This window comes from Erinaceus europaeus, chromosome 5 (genome assembly GCF_950295315.1).
Source record: "Erinaceus europaeus chromosome 5, mEriEur2.1, whole genome shotgun sequence".
Classification (NCBI taxonomy): domain Eukaryota; kingdom Metazoa; phylum Chordata; class Mammalia; order Eulipotyphla; family Erinaceidae; genus Erinaceus; species Erinaceus europaeus.
In genome coordinates this window covers 123,099,693-123,120,544 of record NC_080166.1, presented here as the reverse complement: position 1 = coordinate 123,120,544, position 20,852 = coordinate 123,099,693, and the positions used below count along the sequence as shown (strand labels likewise).

Sequence of the window (20,852 nt, the reverse complement as noted above, 5' to 3'; positions counted from 1 at the left end):
GGTCGGCCTCTGTGATGATGAGATCTTATATTGAAGAAGCTAGCAGCCTACAAGCACCTCAACTACATAGATTTTTGTCTTTAGACTCAGGACAGTTTTGGGACAAAAACTCATCTGCTTATAATTTCCCCTGCATTTTCATAGTCTTTTTCTTTTTTTCTGTCCTTGCTGTTTTGCCCGGCAGGAAGTCAAATTGCATGAATCCTTCTCACCAGGCAGTCCCCACCTCAACAACTAACTTTCATTTTCCTTCCCTGCCCCTCACTAAAGGGTCAGAGCCCTGGACCTCTCTGACAGGGAGCTTTGTGAAATTACAACAGCATCCTCTGCTGATTGTGTTGCATAACGTCAAAGAGACATTACTTGCTCTGGTGTTTGCTTGTGTGGACTCTGCATCACTTCTTTCTTAGTGCAGTTTTTGGTATTTTTCATTTGTTTTTGTTTTTATATTGCCTTGGTATAAGATAGAAAAAGAAATTGTGCTCAAAACAGCCTTTTAACTAATTTTAAGCCACTTTTGACTGGACGTATTTCATACGTACACCTTGATGAATACATAGCTATGAAACTGACCATCACTACAGTCTATTTCCTGCTCTTTGGTATTATTCTTTGTAAGTACTTAAACTCTGCCCTCTCAGCAGATTTATAAGGATACAATATCTATTGTTAACATTAGTTATTTTTCTGCACAGTGGATCTCTAGGGTAAATTCACTCCACATAACTGAAACCCTGTGTCTTGACAAATACCTCTTCTCAACTCCACTATCAACCTCCTAGCAATCGCCATTCTACTCCATACTTTTATGAGTGATTATTTTTTAGAGTCCTCATACCAGTGGTATTTGCATGTAGTATTTGTCTTTCTGTGCCAGATTAATTTCACTCACTAGCATAATATATTCTAGATTTGCTTATCTTGCTGAAAATGACAGACTTTCATTCTTTTTCAAGACTAAATAATATTCTATGGTGTGTATATGCTGCATTTTCTTTACATATTCAACCTTTTTTTCATTTATGACTTCTTTTAATGTGTACTTAACACTTAGTATTAAGTACATTAAGACAGTTTTACTCTCCTAAGAGCAATAAAAGGGTTGAGATAATCATACAAATTTAGATTATCACAATATTTGAAAGCAAATAAAATAAAACAATAACAAAATAACCCTTACATACTAAAATTTGAAAAAGGCTTATTGATGCTTAAAACAGATTTTTAAATATTTATTTATTTATTCCCCTTTGTTGCCCTTGTTATTCTATTGTTGTAGTTATTATTGTTTTTATTGTCGTTGTTGGATAGGACAAAGAGAAATGGAGAGAGGAGGAGAAGACAGAGAAGGAGAAAGAAAGACACCTGCAGACCTGCCTCACCTCTTGTGAAGCAACTCCCCTACAGGTAGGAAGCCGGGGGCTCCAACCAGGATCCTTACACAGATCCTTGGGCTTAGCGCCACTTGCGCTTAACCCACTGAGCTACTGCCTGACTCCCTAAAAACAGATTTTAAGAAATAGGAGAATAATAATGTGTTCCCAAATAAACTCACTCAAGATTGTAAAATCATAAATTCTTTTCAAATTAATTTAAGTTCATACAGATCTAACTTAAATTTTAGTGTGATATAGTGAAACTCCACAAGGGGTTTCTGGTATATATTTGAATAAATAAATAAATAAGCATAAAAAACCAGCCAAGAAGTTTCATAAAATGAACTTTGGATGGAACTAGGCCTTCCAGACAAAAATAGTGATAGACTGAAGATAATTTAAGTAGTATGGTTTGTGTAACACCAGCCACTTGGGGCCAAACCATAAGAGTCTCAAACAGAGCTTAGCAAACTTTTCTGTAAAGATTCAGACTATAATATATAAGCCTGTATACCTACCCAAACTGATTCCAAGCATTCTTTGTTTTTTGATTGTTTGTTTTGTTTTATGCTATTTTTTACTTTATTGTGAGGATTAACAGTTTGCAGTCAACAGTAAAATTAAATAGTTGGTGCATGTGTAACATTTCTCATTTTTCCACATCACACTCTAACCGCCCCACTAGGTCCTCCTCCATCATCATGTTCCAGGACCTGAACAGTCCCCCCACCAAAGTCCTTTACTTTGGTGAAATATATCAAAAAATTTTTTATGTTTTATCTTTACTAGTGACTTAAAAAATTGTAAGATAGTAGGAATGTAATTCTACACAGTTCCCATCACCAGAGTTCTGTGTCTCATCTCCCCCATTATAAACTTCCCTACTATTTATCCTTCTGGGAGTATGGACCAAAATTCTTTTGGGGGGGGGAGTGTCAAAAGGTGGGAGTTCTGACTTCTGAAATTGCTTCTCTTCTGGACATGAGGATGGCAAGTCAATTCATCACCCCAGCCTGTTTCTATCTTTCCCTAATGGAGTAGGGCTCTGGAAAGGTGAGGTTCCAGGAAGCACTGGTGAGGTCATCTGCCCAGGGAAATCAGGACAAAATCATAATAGCATCTGGAACTTGGTGGCTAAAATGTAATAAACTGGAAAGCAAGACAAAATGTTTAATCAGCAGGCACCATACAATAGGAAAAGAGCAGATGGAAATAGGAACCTTAGAGTAGAAGGGAACTAGTAAGTCTATTTTAGGAATATTGCTAGGGGCCTATGTCTTAATCTTAGCTTGAGCTTAATAGTTAACAGGGTTGTGGACTAGAAATATTGTCTGGGAACATGGTGTCAGAGTTGAGAATACAACTAGGAATCAGGATTAGGGCAGAGAGTTACTCACAAATTTGAAGAAAATATATAAATACAATTAACTGTTTACCACAAAGATCTGACCTGGAGTCCATATCTATTCATATTTAGTACAGGTGCCTGTACAACCTCTGGATCCCTGTCAGACTGAGTCACAGTCCATAGTCACAGCTGGGAACATTCTAGGCTGCAATCATTTCAGAATCAGTCTTCCTCGAATGGCAGGGCAGGCTAACTCAGCCTCCCTTCAGAGAGCGCTGTTTCACAGTGACAACATGAAGAAGCCTGCAGCAGGGCTTATGGTGACATTCCCAATGGGTGTAACCAGTGATAATAGAGAGAGGGATCTACTAGAGGTCTACACCCATATTATCTATTTGGGAATCCAGTGATTCCCTATCTAGGACCCTGGGTGATGGGGTGGCCTGATAGTGGCCAAAAACACCATCATTAAGTAAGCCGGTCTCTTTCCCTTATCCAGCTTTTGTAGTCACTTCTTTATCTGAAGAGCTTAGACTTTCTCCCAGTTGTTGAGTGTCATTTTTGGTATCCAAACTGGTATTGGGTTTTTGGGGTCTGGCCTCAAGTTATGGAGGAAATAGATCTAGATTTTTTTTTTTTTTGCCTCCAGGCTTATTGCTGGGGCTTAGTGCCTGCACCATGAATCCACTGCTCCTGGAAACCATTTTTTTCACTTTTGTTGCCCTTGTTTCATTGTTGTTGAAGTAGAGCTGCAGAATCCATCTTTCTCTCCCCATCTTCTCTCAATTTCTATCTTATCTATTAAAAAATTAGGAAAAAAAGATAAAAGGAAAAAATGGCTGCAGGGAGCAAAGAAATCATTGTCTGTACTGAACCCCAGTGATGACTCTGGAGGCAATTAAATAAAGGGGGAGGAGGAGGCGAGGGGAAGGGGAGGAAAGAGAAGGGAAGGGAGAGGAAGGGAAAGGAAGAAGAAGGGGGAGGGAAGGGGAGAAGGGAGAGGGGAAGCTGCCAGTACTAGAGGTGGCTCACTTGGCAGAGTGTATGCCTTCCATGTGCGAGGAGGACCCAGGCTTGAGTCCTGGGCTCCTGCACAGAGAGAAGCTTCGTGAGTGGTGAAGTGTTACTGTTGTGTCTCTCCCTGTGTCCTTTCTTCCTCTCTATTTCTCATCCTCAACTATAGGAAATGATCACTAGGCAAGGTAGAGTTGGGCAGACACTGAGCCTCACTGATAACCACTGAGGCAAAATAATAGTAATAATAATAATAAATTAATTTTTAAAGGAGGGAAAAGAAGGAAAAAATAAAGGAAAGAAAAAGTATATGTGGTGGCTATTATTTCCATCTAGGATGACTCCACAAACTGCACAGCTGGGCACAACTGAAATCTCCATAGATACTTATAGCTTTCTAAAACATTCTTTTAATATTTGTTTTTATTTATTTATTTTCCCTTTTGTTGCACTTGTTTTTTATTGTTGTAGTTATTATTGTTGTTGTTATTGATGTCATCGATGTTAGATAAGACAGGGAGAAATGGAGAAAGGAGGGGAAGACAGAGAGGGGGAGAGAAAGATAGACACCTGCAGACCTGCTTCACCCCTGGTGAAAGGACTCCCCTACAGGTGGGGAGCTGGGGGCTCAAACTGGGATCCTTAAGCCGGTCCTTGCACTTCCGGCCATGTGCGCTTAACCCGCTGCGCTACCGCCCAAATCCTGAAACATTCTTTTTTTTTTTTTAAGTGATTTAATAGTGACTTAGAAGATTGTAAGAAAATGGGTATAATTCTACACCAGTCCCCCCACCAAAGATATGTGCCCCCACCCCCTTCCAGCCGTAACCAGTGATGGTGAGGGTAAAAGTTCCTGTTCACAAAAGTCTGAACTTATTCTTGAGATGTCTCCTCATCTTAAAAAAAAAACACTATGGTGGGAGTCAGGCGCTAGCTTAGTGGGTTAAGCGCACGTGGCCCAAAGCGCAAGGACTGGCGTTAAGGAACTGGTTCGAGCCTCCCCACCCGCCGGGGAGTCGCTTCACAGGTGGTGAAGCAGGTCTGCAGGTGTCTATCTTTATCTCCCCCTCGCTGTCTTTCCCTCCCTTCTCCATTTCTCTCTGTCCTGTCGAACAATAACATCAATAAGTCTGAGGCTGACATTAGGTTGGTTGTAAATGGTCTTTCCTGTGTGTTAAGGTGTGTCTTTTCTTCGCCACGCTCTGCGGAATTCTGAATCATAAGCGAGTTTTGCATAACGTCAATAGCTTTCTCTCTTTCTATTGATACAGACATGTGATTTCTGTTTTTCCAGACGTCTAGGTGGTAGATTCCATTCATTGATTTACAATAGGCTGAACCATCCTTGCATCCCCAGGATGAGTCCCATGTGGGCACGACATGCAATCTTTTTAATATGACATTGAATCCTGTTTGCTGAGATTTTGTTGAGGATCTCAGCAATCAATCATGATTGTTAGGGAGCATATAGTTTTCTTTCATTGTGATGTCTTTGGCCATGTCTGCATTGTACTAGGGCTTCTGCCATTTAGATAAAATTACACATAAAAATGGTACTGTTGGGAGTCTGGCGGTGGCAGTACGGGTTAAGCACAGGTGGCGCAAAGCGCATGGACCGGCATAAGGATCCCGGTTTGAGCACCTGCAGGAGAGTTGCTTCACAAGTGGTGAAGTAGGTTTGCAGGTGTCTTTCTCTCCCCCTTTCTGTCTTCCCCTCCTCTCTCTATTTCTCTGTCCTATACAACGACTACAACAATAAAACAACAAGGGTTGCAAAAGGGAATAAATAAATATTTTTAATTTTTTTAAGTGGTACTGTTTCCATAAGGTTGCTATATATATATATATATATATATATATATATATATATATATATATATATATATAAAAGTTATACAATGGTCTAAAGATTCTCTCATTACCTGACATGTACTAGTAACTAAATGGTACTACTAGTGTGTCTTGCAGTTCAGGTAGTGTAGGCAGTCAACACCAATTCACACACAAAGTAGAAGGTGAGCGGCACAGGAAAGGAACAGGACACGTGAAGAATTTGAAATAAAGTATTCCGTGGCATCCAGGGAGAGTGCTCTGGTAATTTCTAGGGAAGCTGTAGGTGGTAGGTATTATAGCTCACAGAGATCTGCCCCCTTCCTTAGCAAAGGATGTTCAATTCACACCCATTTCTATGTGTCTGATCATTTTGCCCTGTAGCAGGTTTATATTTCCCTGCCCCAGGGTCATGTGCTTTGATTTGGCCAGCTGAAGGCGTACATAGACAGTGCCCTTATCCTCTCCATAGTGAAAAGGGTATACATACCAGGCAGGAATTATTTCCATCTCACTAAGTTAAAAAAAAAAAAAAATTCGAATTTTTGAAGCAATTTTTGTTATTTAATATTTATTTATTTCTTGTTTGTTTCAGATAGAGGCAGAGAGTTGGAGTGTGAAAGAGAACACAGCACCAAAGCCTCCATCAATGTGGGAAGGGCTGGGTGAAATGCTTTCAGAATTACAAGCTTCAGGATGAAAGATTCTTTTCTTATAGGTAATAACAATGAAACCAAAATGCTAATATATGACACAATATATTTATCACTTAAATGTTTATAGGTTATAAGACTTTAAATATAAATGAGACTGTTTCTAGATAAAATCACACATTTCATATTAATGTTTCTAACTAGTTTAAGGCCCATAGTGCAAAATACTTCCTTTCTGATACAGAGACCTTCAAACGCTTATCTAATCACACAGCATAAAATTGCTTTCGTACTGTATATGGGACAACACACCTGCAATAACTGTTTGGGAGGAAAAAACCCTTTGTGGGTAAAACCAGCTCATTACTGTTTACTGACAAAATTCTATCAGTAGATTCAAGTTTTGTGGGTTGATAGAGTAGATTGTCACAGAAAAGATTTGTCCATTATTCTTTCAAAAATCATGTTAGACAGCATACAATCAAGTTATCCACCTGAAAAAAAATCCCTAACTACCTGGGAATTTCCCAGGACTTGTTAATTTTAGATTGTCTTTTATATTCTGGTTTGACAAACTTCAGCTATGAAATCACTTGAGCGTACCTAACACACACATTTAGATAGTTAGATAAAACTCTCTATCCTAAAAGAGACTTCAAATTTTCAATAATTCTCAGTTCTCTATTTGACTAGTAAAGATATTAGGAAACCAAGTAAATAGTTTCAAAGAGCAGATAAGGATCATGAAGGCATAACAGAATATAAATATAAAAACAACACACTGATCTTTTAAGCATGATCAAATTAGAGGTAGGTATCTCAGGTGAAATTCCGTTACATAATATCTTCTGTATTACACCCACAACAATTTATGTTTAACCCAAGCATAAATTTTATATTAGTGATTTAATATTGATTCACAAAATCATAAGATAACAGGGGTATAGTTCCACATCTTTCCTACCAGAGTTCTGTGTACCCTTTCACCCAACTGGAAACTGCATAGCTCTCCCAATATCACAAATATGGGTTCACTATTATTTCTGTAACTATCTATATTTATATGTATTTGCCCATTTTTTTTCTATGACCCAGCCTTCTCTTCCTTTCTAAGTCACACCTATTACTTCTAGTGTTCTTCCTTCCTCCCTGCCTCCCCCCCTTCTCTCTCCAGGTACTGATGAAGTTTAAGTCCAGAGCCCTCTGGTCATCTTGCCCAAACATTCACCCCTCTAGAAGTATGGTCCAAAATTCTTTAGGGGCCACAGAAGGTAGAAGGTCTGGCTTCTGTAATCCAAGCATAAATTTTAATCCAAATCTTGTACCACATTTCTGGGACTATCTTTCGAAGCACCACATTTCACAATTAAAATTAAATAAATATAAAGTAAGGTTTCTAAACTGTATCAGCAAAGAGTATAATGTCTATGTACTTTTGATGGGACTCTTGACTACTAGTCACCTGATGATTCAATAACAATAATCATAGTCTCGAAGTTCATTTTCATAACTTCTACTTGTTCCACTTTAACAAGAAGTAAAATCGATACTTTGTTGTACAACAAGACACAGTGAAGATTCACATGTGTATTTTTAGGTGTAATATAAATCTGAACCAGTCCAAGTACTTAATAGCAACAATATCCTGGTAAAATGTATTCAAACATAACTATATCTCTTGCTATGCCCATTACAACATCCTGACAAGAGTTAGGTATCTATTACATTTATATTGAAGTCTTGAATTTTTTTTTTTAATTTTGAATCCCTGATGAAAAGCACCTTTAAAAAAATGGCACCGATGTTTTACACATGGTGGGGTGGGGGGAATGAGCACCAGTATCTGTGGTTCCAGAGAATATCTTCTATCTCTTCTTTTGAATGTTCAGATTACTTGGATCGGGAGGCCAGTTAAGTAAGGCACACACTTTCCACAGAACCCGCCACATCTGCCATAGACTTTGGTTCCATCCTAAAGAGAAAGAGGTGGGGATTAGAGAATCACCGACAAGCTGGCATGAGCCTGTACTAGGTAGAAAAGGCAAGTGCTCTGAATCAGGACCTTGCCGTAACTAGCCAAGGTCTCACCGTTACAGTCGAGGTTCAAACCATTTGTCTTGGAAACTAGATAACCTGAAATCCACATGGTTTATTTAATGATATCAAGCCACATTATAATTTAAACAACTCATCTAAGTCCATGGTTTTCATCAACGCATTAATGTTATGCCCCAGCACATGCAATCTACCACATTGTATGCATTAACTCATTAGAGGCACAAGTGGTGGTGTACCTGCTTAAGCACACATATTGTAGTACTCAAGGACACAGGTTCAAGCCCCTGGTCCCCACTTGCAAAAGGGAAAGTCTCACGAGTGGGGAAGCAATGCTGCAGGTGTCTGTCTGTCTCCCTCTCCCCTCTCAATTACCCTGACTCTATCTGATAATAAACACAGATATTTTTTTAAAAGAAGAAAAAAGCAAAGAACCTCATTACCAATTTGATGCAACTCTAAATATAAAATGGAGGATTATTTTCTTTATGGAGGGATTAATGGTTTACAGTCCACAGTAAAATACAGTAGCTGGTGCATGTGTAACTTCTCTCGGTTTTCCACATAACACTCTTACTCCCCACCTAGGTACCTCCACCATCATGTTCCAGGACCTGAACACTCCCCTTCACCCTAGACTCCTTTATTTTGGTGCAATACACCAAATCCAGTTCAAGTTCTGCTTTGTGTTTTCCTTTCTATTCTTATTTTTCAACAGGCTATCTATGAGTGGAATCATACCATATTTATCCTTCTTTTTCTGGATTATCTCACTTAACATGATTCCTCAAGCTCCATCCAAGATGAGGTAAAGAAGGTGAATTCACCATTTTTAATAGCTGAGTAGTATTCCATTGTGTATACATATCACAACTTGATCAGCCACTCATCTGTTGTTGGACACCTGGGTTGCTTCCAGGTTTTGGATATTACAAATTGTGTTGCTATGAACATAGGTCTACACAGATCTTTTTAAATATTTATTTATTTATTTATTTCCTTTTTGCTGCCCTTGTTGTTTTATTGTTGTAGTAGTTATTATTGTTGTTGATGTCATCATTGTTGGATACAACAGAGAGAAATGGAGAAAGGAGGGGAAGACAGAGAGGGGGAGAGAAAGACAGACACCTGTAGACCTGCTTCACTGCCTGTGAAGCAACTAACCTGCAGGTGGGGAGCCAGAGGCTCAAACCAGGAACCTTGCACTTTGTGCCACATGCCCTTAACCCGCCGCACTACCACCCAACTCCCTGATAGATATTTTTTGATGATATATACCCAGGAGAGGAACTGCAGGGTCATAGGGTAGGTCCACTTATAGCCTTCTGAAAGTTCGATGGAGGATATTTAATACCGTTTCACATCACAGATATACGTACTTCAAACAGTTCTTGGCCCACCATGCCTACCTGTGATCTGTGTATGATGACAGAGGCATAACTCCCTTGGGCAAGCCACTTGGCTGTACTGGAGATCTTCAGTCCTGTTCCTGCCAAGTTAATGCTGAATTGTCCCTAGGTTGGAAACAAAACAAAATAAAAATAGTAAAACTCACTAGACATGGAAGACTGTTCTGGAGGAGAAACACCTGGATATGAATTGCCTAAGAAAAGACAAAATTTCCCATCTGCAGGGGAGTTGCTTCCCAGGTGGTGAAGCAGGTCTGCAGGTGTCTGTCTTTCTTTTCCCCTCTCTGTCTTCCCCTCCTCTCTACATTTCTCCCTGTCCTATCCAACAGTGATGACATCAATAACAACAGCAGCAACAATAAAAAGAAACAAGGGAAACAAAAGGAAAATAAATAAATGAAATTTAAAAATTTAAAAAAAAAAAAGAAAAGACAAAATTTGCTGAATCTCAAAGATCTACCTTTGGTTATGATAGAAAATGTACACACAACAGCCATAGTAGGGCCCTAAACTTTGGAAAAGCTTATAAGATTCTTGGAGAAATTCATAAAATAAAAGAAGACGAGCACAATCTTATTCTACTAAAGAAGGTGAGCAGAAAGACTTTTATGTCTGGTTGCAAACAAGTCTTGCTCATTATAAGAAATATCTGCTTTGTTATCTCAATTTTCATGAGAGAAAAGCTGAGATTTCTGGTAAATAAAGGAGCATCACTACCTGAAGATTGGTGATGCATGTGGACAGCATGAACAGGAGGGGGAGAGAAGGACTCAGGCAGTAACAGCAGCACCATGTTGCAAGCGGGCACCATATTTACAATTGGTTCAAAGTCATGCGACAGACCTAAAGGATCCATGTGGCTTAAAAAGAGCTCTGGACTGCCATTTAGAACTGTAGAAGCCACAGGCTTTGAGCACACTCCAGGGCATCCTTCAGAGGAACTGGGAGAGTAGAACACAGTACCCTGTGGCATCAGGGAAGCCTATCAAATTCTAAGATGTCCCAGCTTCCATAGAGAAGCTGGTGAGCAGGGGGTCAGGCGGTAGCACAACAGGCTAAGCACACATGGTGCAAAGCGCAAGGACCAGCATAAGGATCCCTGTTCCAGCCCCTGGCTCTCCACTTGCAGAGGGGTCGCTTCATGAGCGGTAAAGTAGGTCTTCAGGTGTCTATCTTTCTCTCCCCCCTCTTGTCTTCCCTCCTCTCTCCATTCCTCTCTGGCCTGTCCAACAACAATGATAGCAATAACAACAATAATAATAACCACAACAACGATAAAACAACAAGGGCAACAAAAAGGGGGGAAGCCTCCAGGAGCAGTGGATTCATGGTGCAAGCACTGAGCCCCAGCAATAACCTGGAGGCAAAAGAAGAAGAAGAAGAAGGAAGAGGAGTGAGAGGAAGAGGAGAAAAACGAGGAGGAGGAAGAGGAAGAGGAGAAGCAGCAGCAGCTGGAGATCAGGATCAGACTGTCCTGAGGCAAGAAAAGTATCTTTGACCTCACAGAAGAGCTCATGCTCTCAGGAATTAGTCTGGGAAGAGAAGGAGGTCTGGAATATTCCCCACCCTCCACACACTCCAAGTAGGTACCAAAGATCCTCCCCTCCCACTCTAGTTCACATACAAAGCAAAACCTAGCACCACCTGAGGGCAACAACAAAAACGAAAACAGATGGGGGAAACTAGGAAAACACTGGTTCTGCAAAATCAAGAGGAACCATGGAAAGTTAATGATGTTTATGAATCCTGGAGGGCTATGAGAGAAAGAGTTTCCAGAATGCATTATCAGGAAATTTGAAGAAATATGAAGCTCTCAGTTCAATAATAGTGAAACGGATTAAGAAAAAAATCCATGCCCTTAAAGATTCACTCGAATGGGTCTAGGCAGTAACGCACAGGGTTAAATGCCCACAGTATGAAGAACAATGATCCCGGTTTAAGCCTCCAGCTCCCCACCTGCGGGCAGGGGGGTTCGCTTCACAGGTAGTGAAGCAGGTCTGCCAGTGTCTTTCTCTACCCCTCTCTATATCCCCCTCCTCTCTCAATTTCCTATCTAATAAAAAATGGGGGGAAATGGCCTCCAGGAGCAGTGGATTTGTAGAATTGGCACTGAGCCCCAGCGATAAACCTGGAGGGGGAAAAAAAGATACACTTGATAGGAAAATGGAAAACTTGAAAACAGAGTTATGGGGTATGAAGGACATTTTGAATGCATTTCAGTCTCAAATAGCAAGACAAGAAAGCAGACTTATCCATGTGTAAGAAGGAGCATCAGAAGCAGAAGACAAACTGACCACACTATCTGACTTCAAAGTAGGAGAAAAAAATATTTAGGAAAAATAAAAATAACTCTTTAAGAGATTGAAGATTCCACCAGAAAAACAAATATCAGAATTAAAGAGGTCTCAGAAGTAGAGGAGAGAAAGTCGGGGACAAAACCATATTCAAAGAAATAGTAGTGAATAATTTTCCAAGTCTGGCATGTGGTAAGGAAGGATATAGATGTTCAGGAAGTAGAGAGAGCTCCCAAATATCTAAACCCAAATAGACCTACACTAAGACACATCATTGTGAAACTATCAAAAATCATGGGCAAAGAAAAAAAATTACAAGCTGCCAGGGGAAAGAGGAAATTGACTTATAAATTCAATGCAGTCAGACTTGCAACAGATTTCTCTGCAGAAATCATAAAGGCCAGGAGAGAATGAAGTGGTATATTCAAGGTTTTAAAAGACAAGAACCATCAGTCGTGCATACTTTGCCCTGCAAGATTATCATTCAAATGTGTGGGGAGCACCTTCCCTGGTGGTCTAGTGGTTAGGATTCGGCACTCTCAAATGTGTAAGATGTGTATAAGGATCCCTGTTCCAGCCCCCGGCTCCCCACCTGCAGGGGGGTCACTTCACAAGTGATGAAACAGGTCTTCAGATGTCTATCTTTCTCTTCCCCTCTCTGTCTCCCTTCCTCTCTTGATTTCTCTCTGTCCTATCTAACAACAACGACAGCAATAACAATAATAATAACAACAAAAAGGAAAAAAAAATAGCCTCCAGGAGCAGTGGATTCATAGTGGAGGTACCAAGTCCCAGCAATAACCCTGGAGGCAAAATTAAAAAGAAAAAAAGAAAGAAAAGAGAAAAATGAAAAAAGAAAGGGAAAGAAAAAGAAAAAGAAAGGAAGTGAAGGGGCAGGGGCAGGAATGTAAAAAAAAATGGGGGAGGGCAAAAAAAGAATAGGTAGATATAGCTATAAAGTCAACCAATATCTGGGACCATGGGAGAATTACTGCAATTTCTGATGAAAGGGATAAAGACACAAAACCTTGGTGATGGAAATGTTATGGAATTCTACCACTATTATAATTGTGTAAATCAATATTAAACCACTAATAAAATATATAAATAAAATTTTTAATGGTATGGCCACTCTATAAAAGAGTTTGGCAATTGCTTTCCTTCATTCCATTCTTCCCTCTGAGTGGGATTATCAGGTCATATAGTATATGTATATTTCTTCCTCCCTTCCTTCCTCCCTTCCTTTTCTTTCTCCCTTCCTTTCTTCCCCCCTTCCTTTTCTCCTTGCTTTCTTCCTTAATAAAGACTAAATGTATTAGAAGGATAGGGAGGAGTGTGAGCTGGAGAACGAAATCAGCCAGCTTGCCTTTAGATAGGTACAGGTCAGTTTAAGTTTTGATTCCTTCAGAACTTCTTCCCTCCAACCTCCAACCTTAGCATAGACATGTTACACTGGATATGAAAAAGGTATATTTGGAAGCTAGTTTTACAGATTTTAAAAGTGGAGTTGTCCTCTAGTTCCTTTATTTTATGTTGGAATGAGAATAAGATGCTTACAAGATGAATCTTCATAGATTTTTCTGTCACCGGCATTCTTTAAAAAAAAAACAGTGAACTATACATAAACTATATGACCTGATAATCCCACTCAGAGGCATTTATATAGAGAAATTAAAAGTATATTTACACAAAAACTTGTGCACGTGTGTGTACATCAACTCTACTCTTAGTCCTTCCCTCCCAAAATTATAAACAACCCATTTTCTCCCCAGGGATGACTATAAACTGTAGGGTAAGTTTGCAACATCACATGATAGAATAACCCTCAGTAATAACAAAGAACAAATTACTGACACATGCAGCAACGCAAGTGGATCTCAAAGGCATTGTGTTTAGTGAAAGAAATGAATCTCCAAAGGCTATAGGCTGTAAGACATTTGCATGACAACCCGGAGAAATCGATGCTGTGACACCAGAGAACTGATCCGTGTTTACCAGTCCTGTGAGAGGAAGGAGTGGATTCCATGGAGGAATTAGAAAGAGCTGCTCTATCTTCTGATGATGGAGATGGTAACATGAAGCTCTACAGATGTTAAGGCTCTTAAACTGTATATTCTAAAAGGCAAATTTACTGTATGTTGCTTAAAATAATAAACTTTTTTAAGAGGTAGATTCTTATGACTCTATTTAAGGAAAATTTTTTTAAAAGCCGTCATTGACCAACAAAAACCGGCTACATGCTATGTATCAAGAAACACACTTGAAATAATTTATAAAGACTAAAGATAAAAGAAGGCATGATAAGTGAAATAAAAATGGGGAATCAAGAGTAGCAATCCTGAAATGGTAAAAGAAGAATTCAAGTCTAAAATCAGGAAAACATGGTCAAAAAGTGCTGACTCATGATCCACAATGAAGACATGACACCGGAGCTTTAAGCATTAAACAATACAGCTTAAAAAAAAAATAAAAACATATAGGTAGATAAGGTAAGGATATGTAAATAGGAACGTACTAAATAGAAGAACAATTTTAATGTAGTATTCTTAATGATACGATAGATGAGGTAGGCAAAAACAAGATGATATAAATGATATAGTCAAAGAAAGGCAGATCTTATAGATAGATATCAAATTGTACATCTTAGTAATAAATAATGCGCATTTAAAATGTCTAACAGCTGGGTCTGAAAACTCAAAGAGGATGATGGCTTCAATCCAATGGCATTGATTTAAGGTGGTTATTTATTTTGCTCTTATTAAGCAACATTGCATGAGAGCAAAGTAATGAGTTTTTATTGTGTGTTCCTGGAAAGGTACAAAGTGCCCTACTTTATTTCCAATCTATGTATTCTACAGTCACATCACACTTCTTAATGTGTTGCAACGTGGGGAAGTTTATTTTTCGTAAGGGTGCCATATGTATCCGTTCTCTTTTTAGCCTTTATGTCCCTGGTGCTTTGTCATATGCAAACACCACCAATGTGGTTTTGGTGAAAGCTAAACAACAGAACAAGCTTTTCCTGTGACATCAAACATCTGGAGAGGATTCATGCAAATGTTGTGTAACTTAACACAGAACCTGGTTTATGTATTTGACAGAACATCTCCCAAAATACTGGACAGTTTGTATTTTTGGTAACAGTAACTTCAGTCACTTGAATGCAGACTGAATATAGAACAAGTATAGGTCCTTTTACTCATGTGTACCTATGCCCAGTAGTGTCTGCTGGTGGGGGGGAGGGTGGATAGAGTTTTGCGTTCCCCTTAATGAGAAAGGAAGAACATTCTATTACTGGTTATGCCTCTGTCTTTTTCAAAGAACAGATTGCTAACATGGAGTGTCTATAAAAAACTATATAAACTTGGACTACCCATTTTACAACTACGTAATTGCCTCAAGATACGATAGGAGGGGCATAGTGTTAGTAGTGTTAGTGGAAGTAGCTGTCTTGCTATTTCAAAACCTGACTGTGCTAACACCTCTCACTGAAATCCCATGCACACTGGGACCTTTTTACCTTCCATGGGCCATTTAGATAATTATAACATCATCTTCAGGCCATACAAAACAATCAACTTAAAAATGAGCACTTAGTGTTTTTATGAAAAAACAAACAAACTAACTAAAAAACCTCCCAGATTTATTGAAATTTGAGTCTTGCCTGCTGTTGTCTTGGCAGGGCCAGACCAAAAGATGCCCTAGGGCCAGATGTCCCCCACCCCTGCTCTGTATGGTGGGGAGAAATAGAGAGGGAGAGACACATACAGAAAGAGACTCCACAGCACTGCTCCACTGCTGATGACACTGCCTTAACATGTGTATAGGGGGTGGAGGTATATTTTTTGCCCAAGAAAATGAAGGAAGAGAAACAGTATTGTTTTATTCATAATAATGACAAAAACAGTCCAAGAACTAAGAAATACCTGTGGGCATCTGGCAGCGCTGTAGCAATCTCCAGCTGTGCCAAAGGGCACTGCCTTTCCAAAGAGTGTCTGGGCAAAGAGAAGGTCTGTTGCTAGAAGACAATGCATAAGAAGACCCCTTAGCATCAAGACACCACAGGGTCTCCAGTTTTCCTCACAACATCTAGATCCTTCATAGCATATTCTCCCTATTTTTATATAAACAGTCCAAAAAAGTAAGCAAAATGCTGCATGATTATAATAAATAACAGAACCATATTAATGTCATTAGCAAGATTTCCTGATTGGTAATAATTTGGAGAAATTCCATGTAAAATAACACAGATAAGATCATCTGGGTGAAAATAGTTTGGAAGTAACCATACAAGTCAGCTGATGCCATCAGTTCTTCCTGTTTGAGTTGCTTAAATGAGATCTCTGGCAGTGGCCACCCAGCTGACAGCTCTTTCATTAACATTTCAAAACACTTAAGTTTTTCCAGAAGATTCTGAGATTTCTGCAAGCTCCCACTGCAATGCCAGTCCGTGTCTTAGAGGTACTCCTCCAAATGTAACATTTCTGAAAATATCTGTCCTATCTTCAAGGGCAGTTCCCATAGCTTAGAGAGCTTGTGTAGCGTACCAGTATTAGCTTGCACCAAATCACGGGAACCAACCCTGTATGTCTATTACAAGTGCCATGTATGCAGACTTTAAGCTGGTAACTTAACATCAACCATGATGGCAGTTTACATATCAATTAGTAAGCAGTAGGACTCAGTATTTTTCCTAGGTAGCTCATCAGTGAGCACTTAGCCACACACCACTGCTTGTCCATGATACTCAAGACTGAGACTGGGCCAGCAGAAGAGCTGTCTTGGACAGTATGATGCTTTCCCACGTGTGTGACCCAAGTTGGAACCTAGCTCCCACCTCACTGAAGGTAACCTCAGTGCTGTGGTCTCTTTGACTCCCTTTCTCTGCCTCCTTGCCTCCTATGCCTCTATCTTCAAGGGGGAAACAAAACAGGCTGGAGTAGAGAAAACACATTCTTTTTGTTCTGTGTTCTTAGTAATTTGACAATGCCTTACAAAATTAAAATTTCAGGGGTATATTTTCACACCCCACACCGTGTGAGAAGACACAACTTTTTTCAAATACCTTTTTTAAACTTTATTTATTTTATTTGATAGGACAGAGAAAAATTTAGAGAGAAGGGGGATAGAGAGGGAGAGAGACAGAGAGACACCGACAGCAAGCACTACTTCACCACTTGTGAAGCTTTCTCCCTGCAGATGGGGGCTGGGGACTAGAACCCAGGTCCTTATACACTGTAATGTGTGCACTGAACCAGGTTCACCACCACCTGGTCCCAGAAGACACAACTTTCTAATCATCTCGTGCTACAATCTTCACTTAAAGTCTGAGCAGCTGGGAAGGTGGCTCAGTGTGTAGAGTCCATTCATTAAAGGATGAAGCCCTGGTTTCCACATGAAGCCCTGACCTTGCACATGATGGTATGGTGTCTGGAACTCTCTCTCAGACAAAATAAGTAATAAGGATATGGAGCACTTTCATATTTCAAGAATGACTCAGAACTTACTTTTGATCTGCATAGATGTGAGATCAATTCTGATTTTGCTGAACACAGTGTACCCCGCCGCCAAATAGTCTTTCCTACAGTCACAATCTTGCCTCCTACTTCCATTAAAAGGGCACTCATATGGATTTTGTAGCCTGTAACACCATCAGAATTTTTTTATTATTAAAAGACATTCTTTTAGACCAAATGATGAACTTGGGAAGTGGGGAGCTAAGAGACTGCAGTCCTACTTTTCAATGGTGTTAGGTGAAGTAACAAAATGAAAAAAAAAAAAAGCTCAATAATATGCAAAATTCTCAATGTGAAACTCACCATAGTTTGTGGTAAAATAATCAGCTGTGATATCCCTGACTTTTGCTGCTGGAATCAATCTGATTTTGATGAAAACACAGAGATCTTGAAGGTTCCTTTCTCTACTGCCTTACTGCCTTTCTTCCCACTGTATTCATCATAGTCACTCTGTCTGTGAGTACACGTCAATGTACAAGTCCTTATCACTGAATAATCTAGAACCGAGCCTGGGTTCTTGTGTCTATCTGTTCCTAAATTATTCAGTCTTTTGTAAGCTCTTTTGATGCTAAAAGTTCTTGGTTTGGTTTGCTTTGCTTTGCTTTGGATTGGATTGGATTGGATTGGATTGGATTGGATTGGATTGGATTGGATTGGATTGGATTGGTTGGGATGGGATGGGATGGGATGGGATGGGATGGGATGGGATGGGATGGGATGGGATGGGATGGGATGGGATGGGATGGGATGGGATGGGATGGGATGGGATGGGATGGGATGGGATGGGATGGGATGGGATGGGTTGGGTTGGGTTGGGTTGGGTTGGGTTGGGTTGGGTTGGGTTGGGTTGGGTTGGGTTGGGTTTGGTTAGGTTTGGTTTAGTGGTGCTGGGAATTGAGCCTGAGGCCTTTGGCGCTCTGGGCATGAAAGTCTTTTTGCATAACCATTGTGCTATCTCCCCAGCCCATAAAAGTACTAAGTCACTTGTGAAAACCATAAAATTACATAGACAAGACAAAACATGCCTCATACCTTAAGCCATATACTTCAGAAAAGTTGTCTTCTACACCTCTGACCAAGGATATATATTCCTTGGGGTTTCCCAAGTGCATGTCTGCACAGTAGATCTGAAGAAGAGATGCAACAATCTAGAGAAGTTTTTTTCCAAAGTCAGTGATCAATGGTTAAACTCTACTAGGGGCTGTTTGCATAATACCTTTATCAGCCTTCCCTTAATATGAAGGTAATAGTCCCCATCCTTGGTAATGTTGTTTTTCACTTGCATTTCCTTGCAGCTGATAAACGTTTTGCCTTCAAAGACACGTGAGGGAAGCTTGTGACTATCAAGAAAATTACAAATAGCAGATAGCAAATACAAACATACACGTGTTACTACACTCTAATAAAACCAGACATTTCATTTTGTGGTGTATAGGACTCCTCCAAATATCTATTTTCTTCCTTGTTTCATTACCTTGATTTGTTTATTAGAGGCAGCCAGAAATCGAGAAAGAAGGGGAGATAGAAAGGGAGAGAGACACCTGCATCACTGCTTCACCACTTGCAAAGATTTCTCTCTGCAGGTGGGGACCAGGGGCTTGAACCCAGGTCCTTGTTCACTATAACATGTGTGCTCAACCAGGTGCATCACCACCCAGTCCCTAAATGTTCATTTTAAAATCTTGATCAAAACATTTTGGAACATTTGGGTATGGGTTGATTTTTGAAGTAGATTACTTACAGTTATTGACATAACATTTCTTTTGAGCATCAGGTTTTAAGTGCTTTAAACAGAAGCCACTGGAAACATCATCTTCAGTCATGCATTCAACTCTTCTATCCATTATCCCAACTCCACAAGTCACTGAGCACTGAGTAAAGGGAAATATGAAGGTTGGATGTAGAACAGGTAACACACCAGGTCCAGAAATTTTAAGTTTCTCTTTCTTTCAATGAATAAAACTGTGTGATATGAATACATTTACTGGGGGGCTTGGGTGATGGTGCACCAGGTTGAGCAAACCTGTTACAGTGTGCAAGGACACAGGTTCAAGCCCTTGGTCCCCACCTGCAAGGGAAAAGCTTTGTTAGTGGTGAAGCAGGGCTGTAGGTATCTCTCTGTCTCTTTCCCTCTCTACCTCTCCATTCCCCTCGATTTCTGGCTGCCTCTAATAAATAAATAAAGGTGGTTAAAAAATTAAAATAATAAAATAAAAACATATTTATGAGATAGTAATAGATGTGCTTATTACCAAGATAGTGTTGAGAAGGTAAGCAAATATTTTTTCTTTTTCTTGCATATAGTAAACAACATTCCTTTTATAGCATGATCTAACTTTAGTCCTGGTAAATGATCCAGCTAGAACTGTTCTAACAACTGTTTAAATAAATGTATATTAATATCTTTATATTTTACCACTAAGCCTCATTGAAATGATTGATCTTCATGAATTTTTTTATTCCCTCCATTGAATGACAGCTTGGTAATAGAATTCATGTTTGTTAAGAAAAGAGTAATGTTTGCCATTGTCTTCTGAGGTTGGCCATGACGCAACATGGGTCCTTTCGTAACAAAGCAGTGATGTCTACAGGCAGACCACACTCAGTGTGTCCAGCCTACAGTCAGCTAGAACTATTCTAGAGGCTAGAAAGAGATGGGGGAGGGGGAAGCTAGAGGCATAAATTTAATCTTATTCTTTCCAAATTACTGATTTTTTAACCTAGTTTGTATAATCATGCTAACACTTACAAAATATTAATTAATGATATCTATTAAGACTACTGAGTTGTTTCTCATTAACTCGTGTGCTAAGTTTATAAAGCAATATTTACTTGCTTTCTATCAACCAAATTGAGGATTAAAGATAGAGAAAATAACTTTCAATGCTCACATTTAAATAGTTTTTACATCTTAAACAGAAATATTTCTTAAGCATTCACTGAAAATACAGGCCACTGTGCTTACCAGAAGTTTATAGCAGCAAACAGTGAGGGATACGATTGTTATCTTGACGCTGGGGAAAGAGTAAAGTCCTGGGCATTGTTCCCAGCATTGCCTATTGTAGAGTGACTTTCTCCCTCCCTCTTTCTCTCTCTCATAATAAATATATGCTTTTAAAAAGAATTTGTCTCTGAGCCAGCAAAATAACTCAGGTGGAGAGTGTATTGCTCTGCTAAGTGTGGATGACCCACGTTTGAGCCCAGTTCCTACAGCAACAGAGGAAACTTTGGTACTTTCCCTCTGCCTCTCTATCTCACTCTTCCTTTCTTTTTTTTTTTTCATTTATTTATTTTTAGAATTTACTTATTTATTTAATCACTAGAGACATAGAGGAAATTGAGAGAGAATTGGAGAGT

At 39.5% G+C, this 20,852-nt stretch overlaps 1 protein-coding gene across 4 annotated transcripts in view; it reads right to left on the bottom strand.

Annotated features, from left to right (window-relative positions):
- Nucleotides 1-6,167: 6,167 nt before the first annotated feature.
- The window catches only part of ADAMTS20 (ADAM metallopeptidase with thrombospondin type 1 motif 20), a 139,839-nt gene continuing 125,154 nt past the window's right edge, over nt 6,168-20,852 (bottom strand). For 3 of the 4 annotated variants that reach the window (XM_060191745.1, XM_060191746.1, XM_060191747.1), the window contains 7 exons: nt 19,237-19,366; nt 18,712-18,806; nt 18,528-18,622; nt 17,487-17,620; nt 15,906-15,997; nt 9,686-9,790; nt 6,168-8,193 (listed from right to left, as the gene is read on the bottom strand). In XM_060191745.1, the coding sequence (XP_060047728.1) occupies nt 8,107-8,193; nt 9,686-9,790; nt 15,906-15,997; nt 17,487-17,620; nt 18,528-18,622; nt 18,712-18,806; nt 19,237-19,366 (738 nt within the window). In that variant the 3' untranslated portion in view covers nt 6,168-8,106. The remainder of the gene's footprint in view (nt 8,194-9,685; nt 9,791-15,905; nt 15,998-17,486; nt 17,621-18,527; nt 18,623-18,711; nt 18,807-19,236; nt 19,367-20,852) is intronic. The other variant, XR_009550014.1, reaches the window with a different exon arrangement.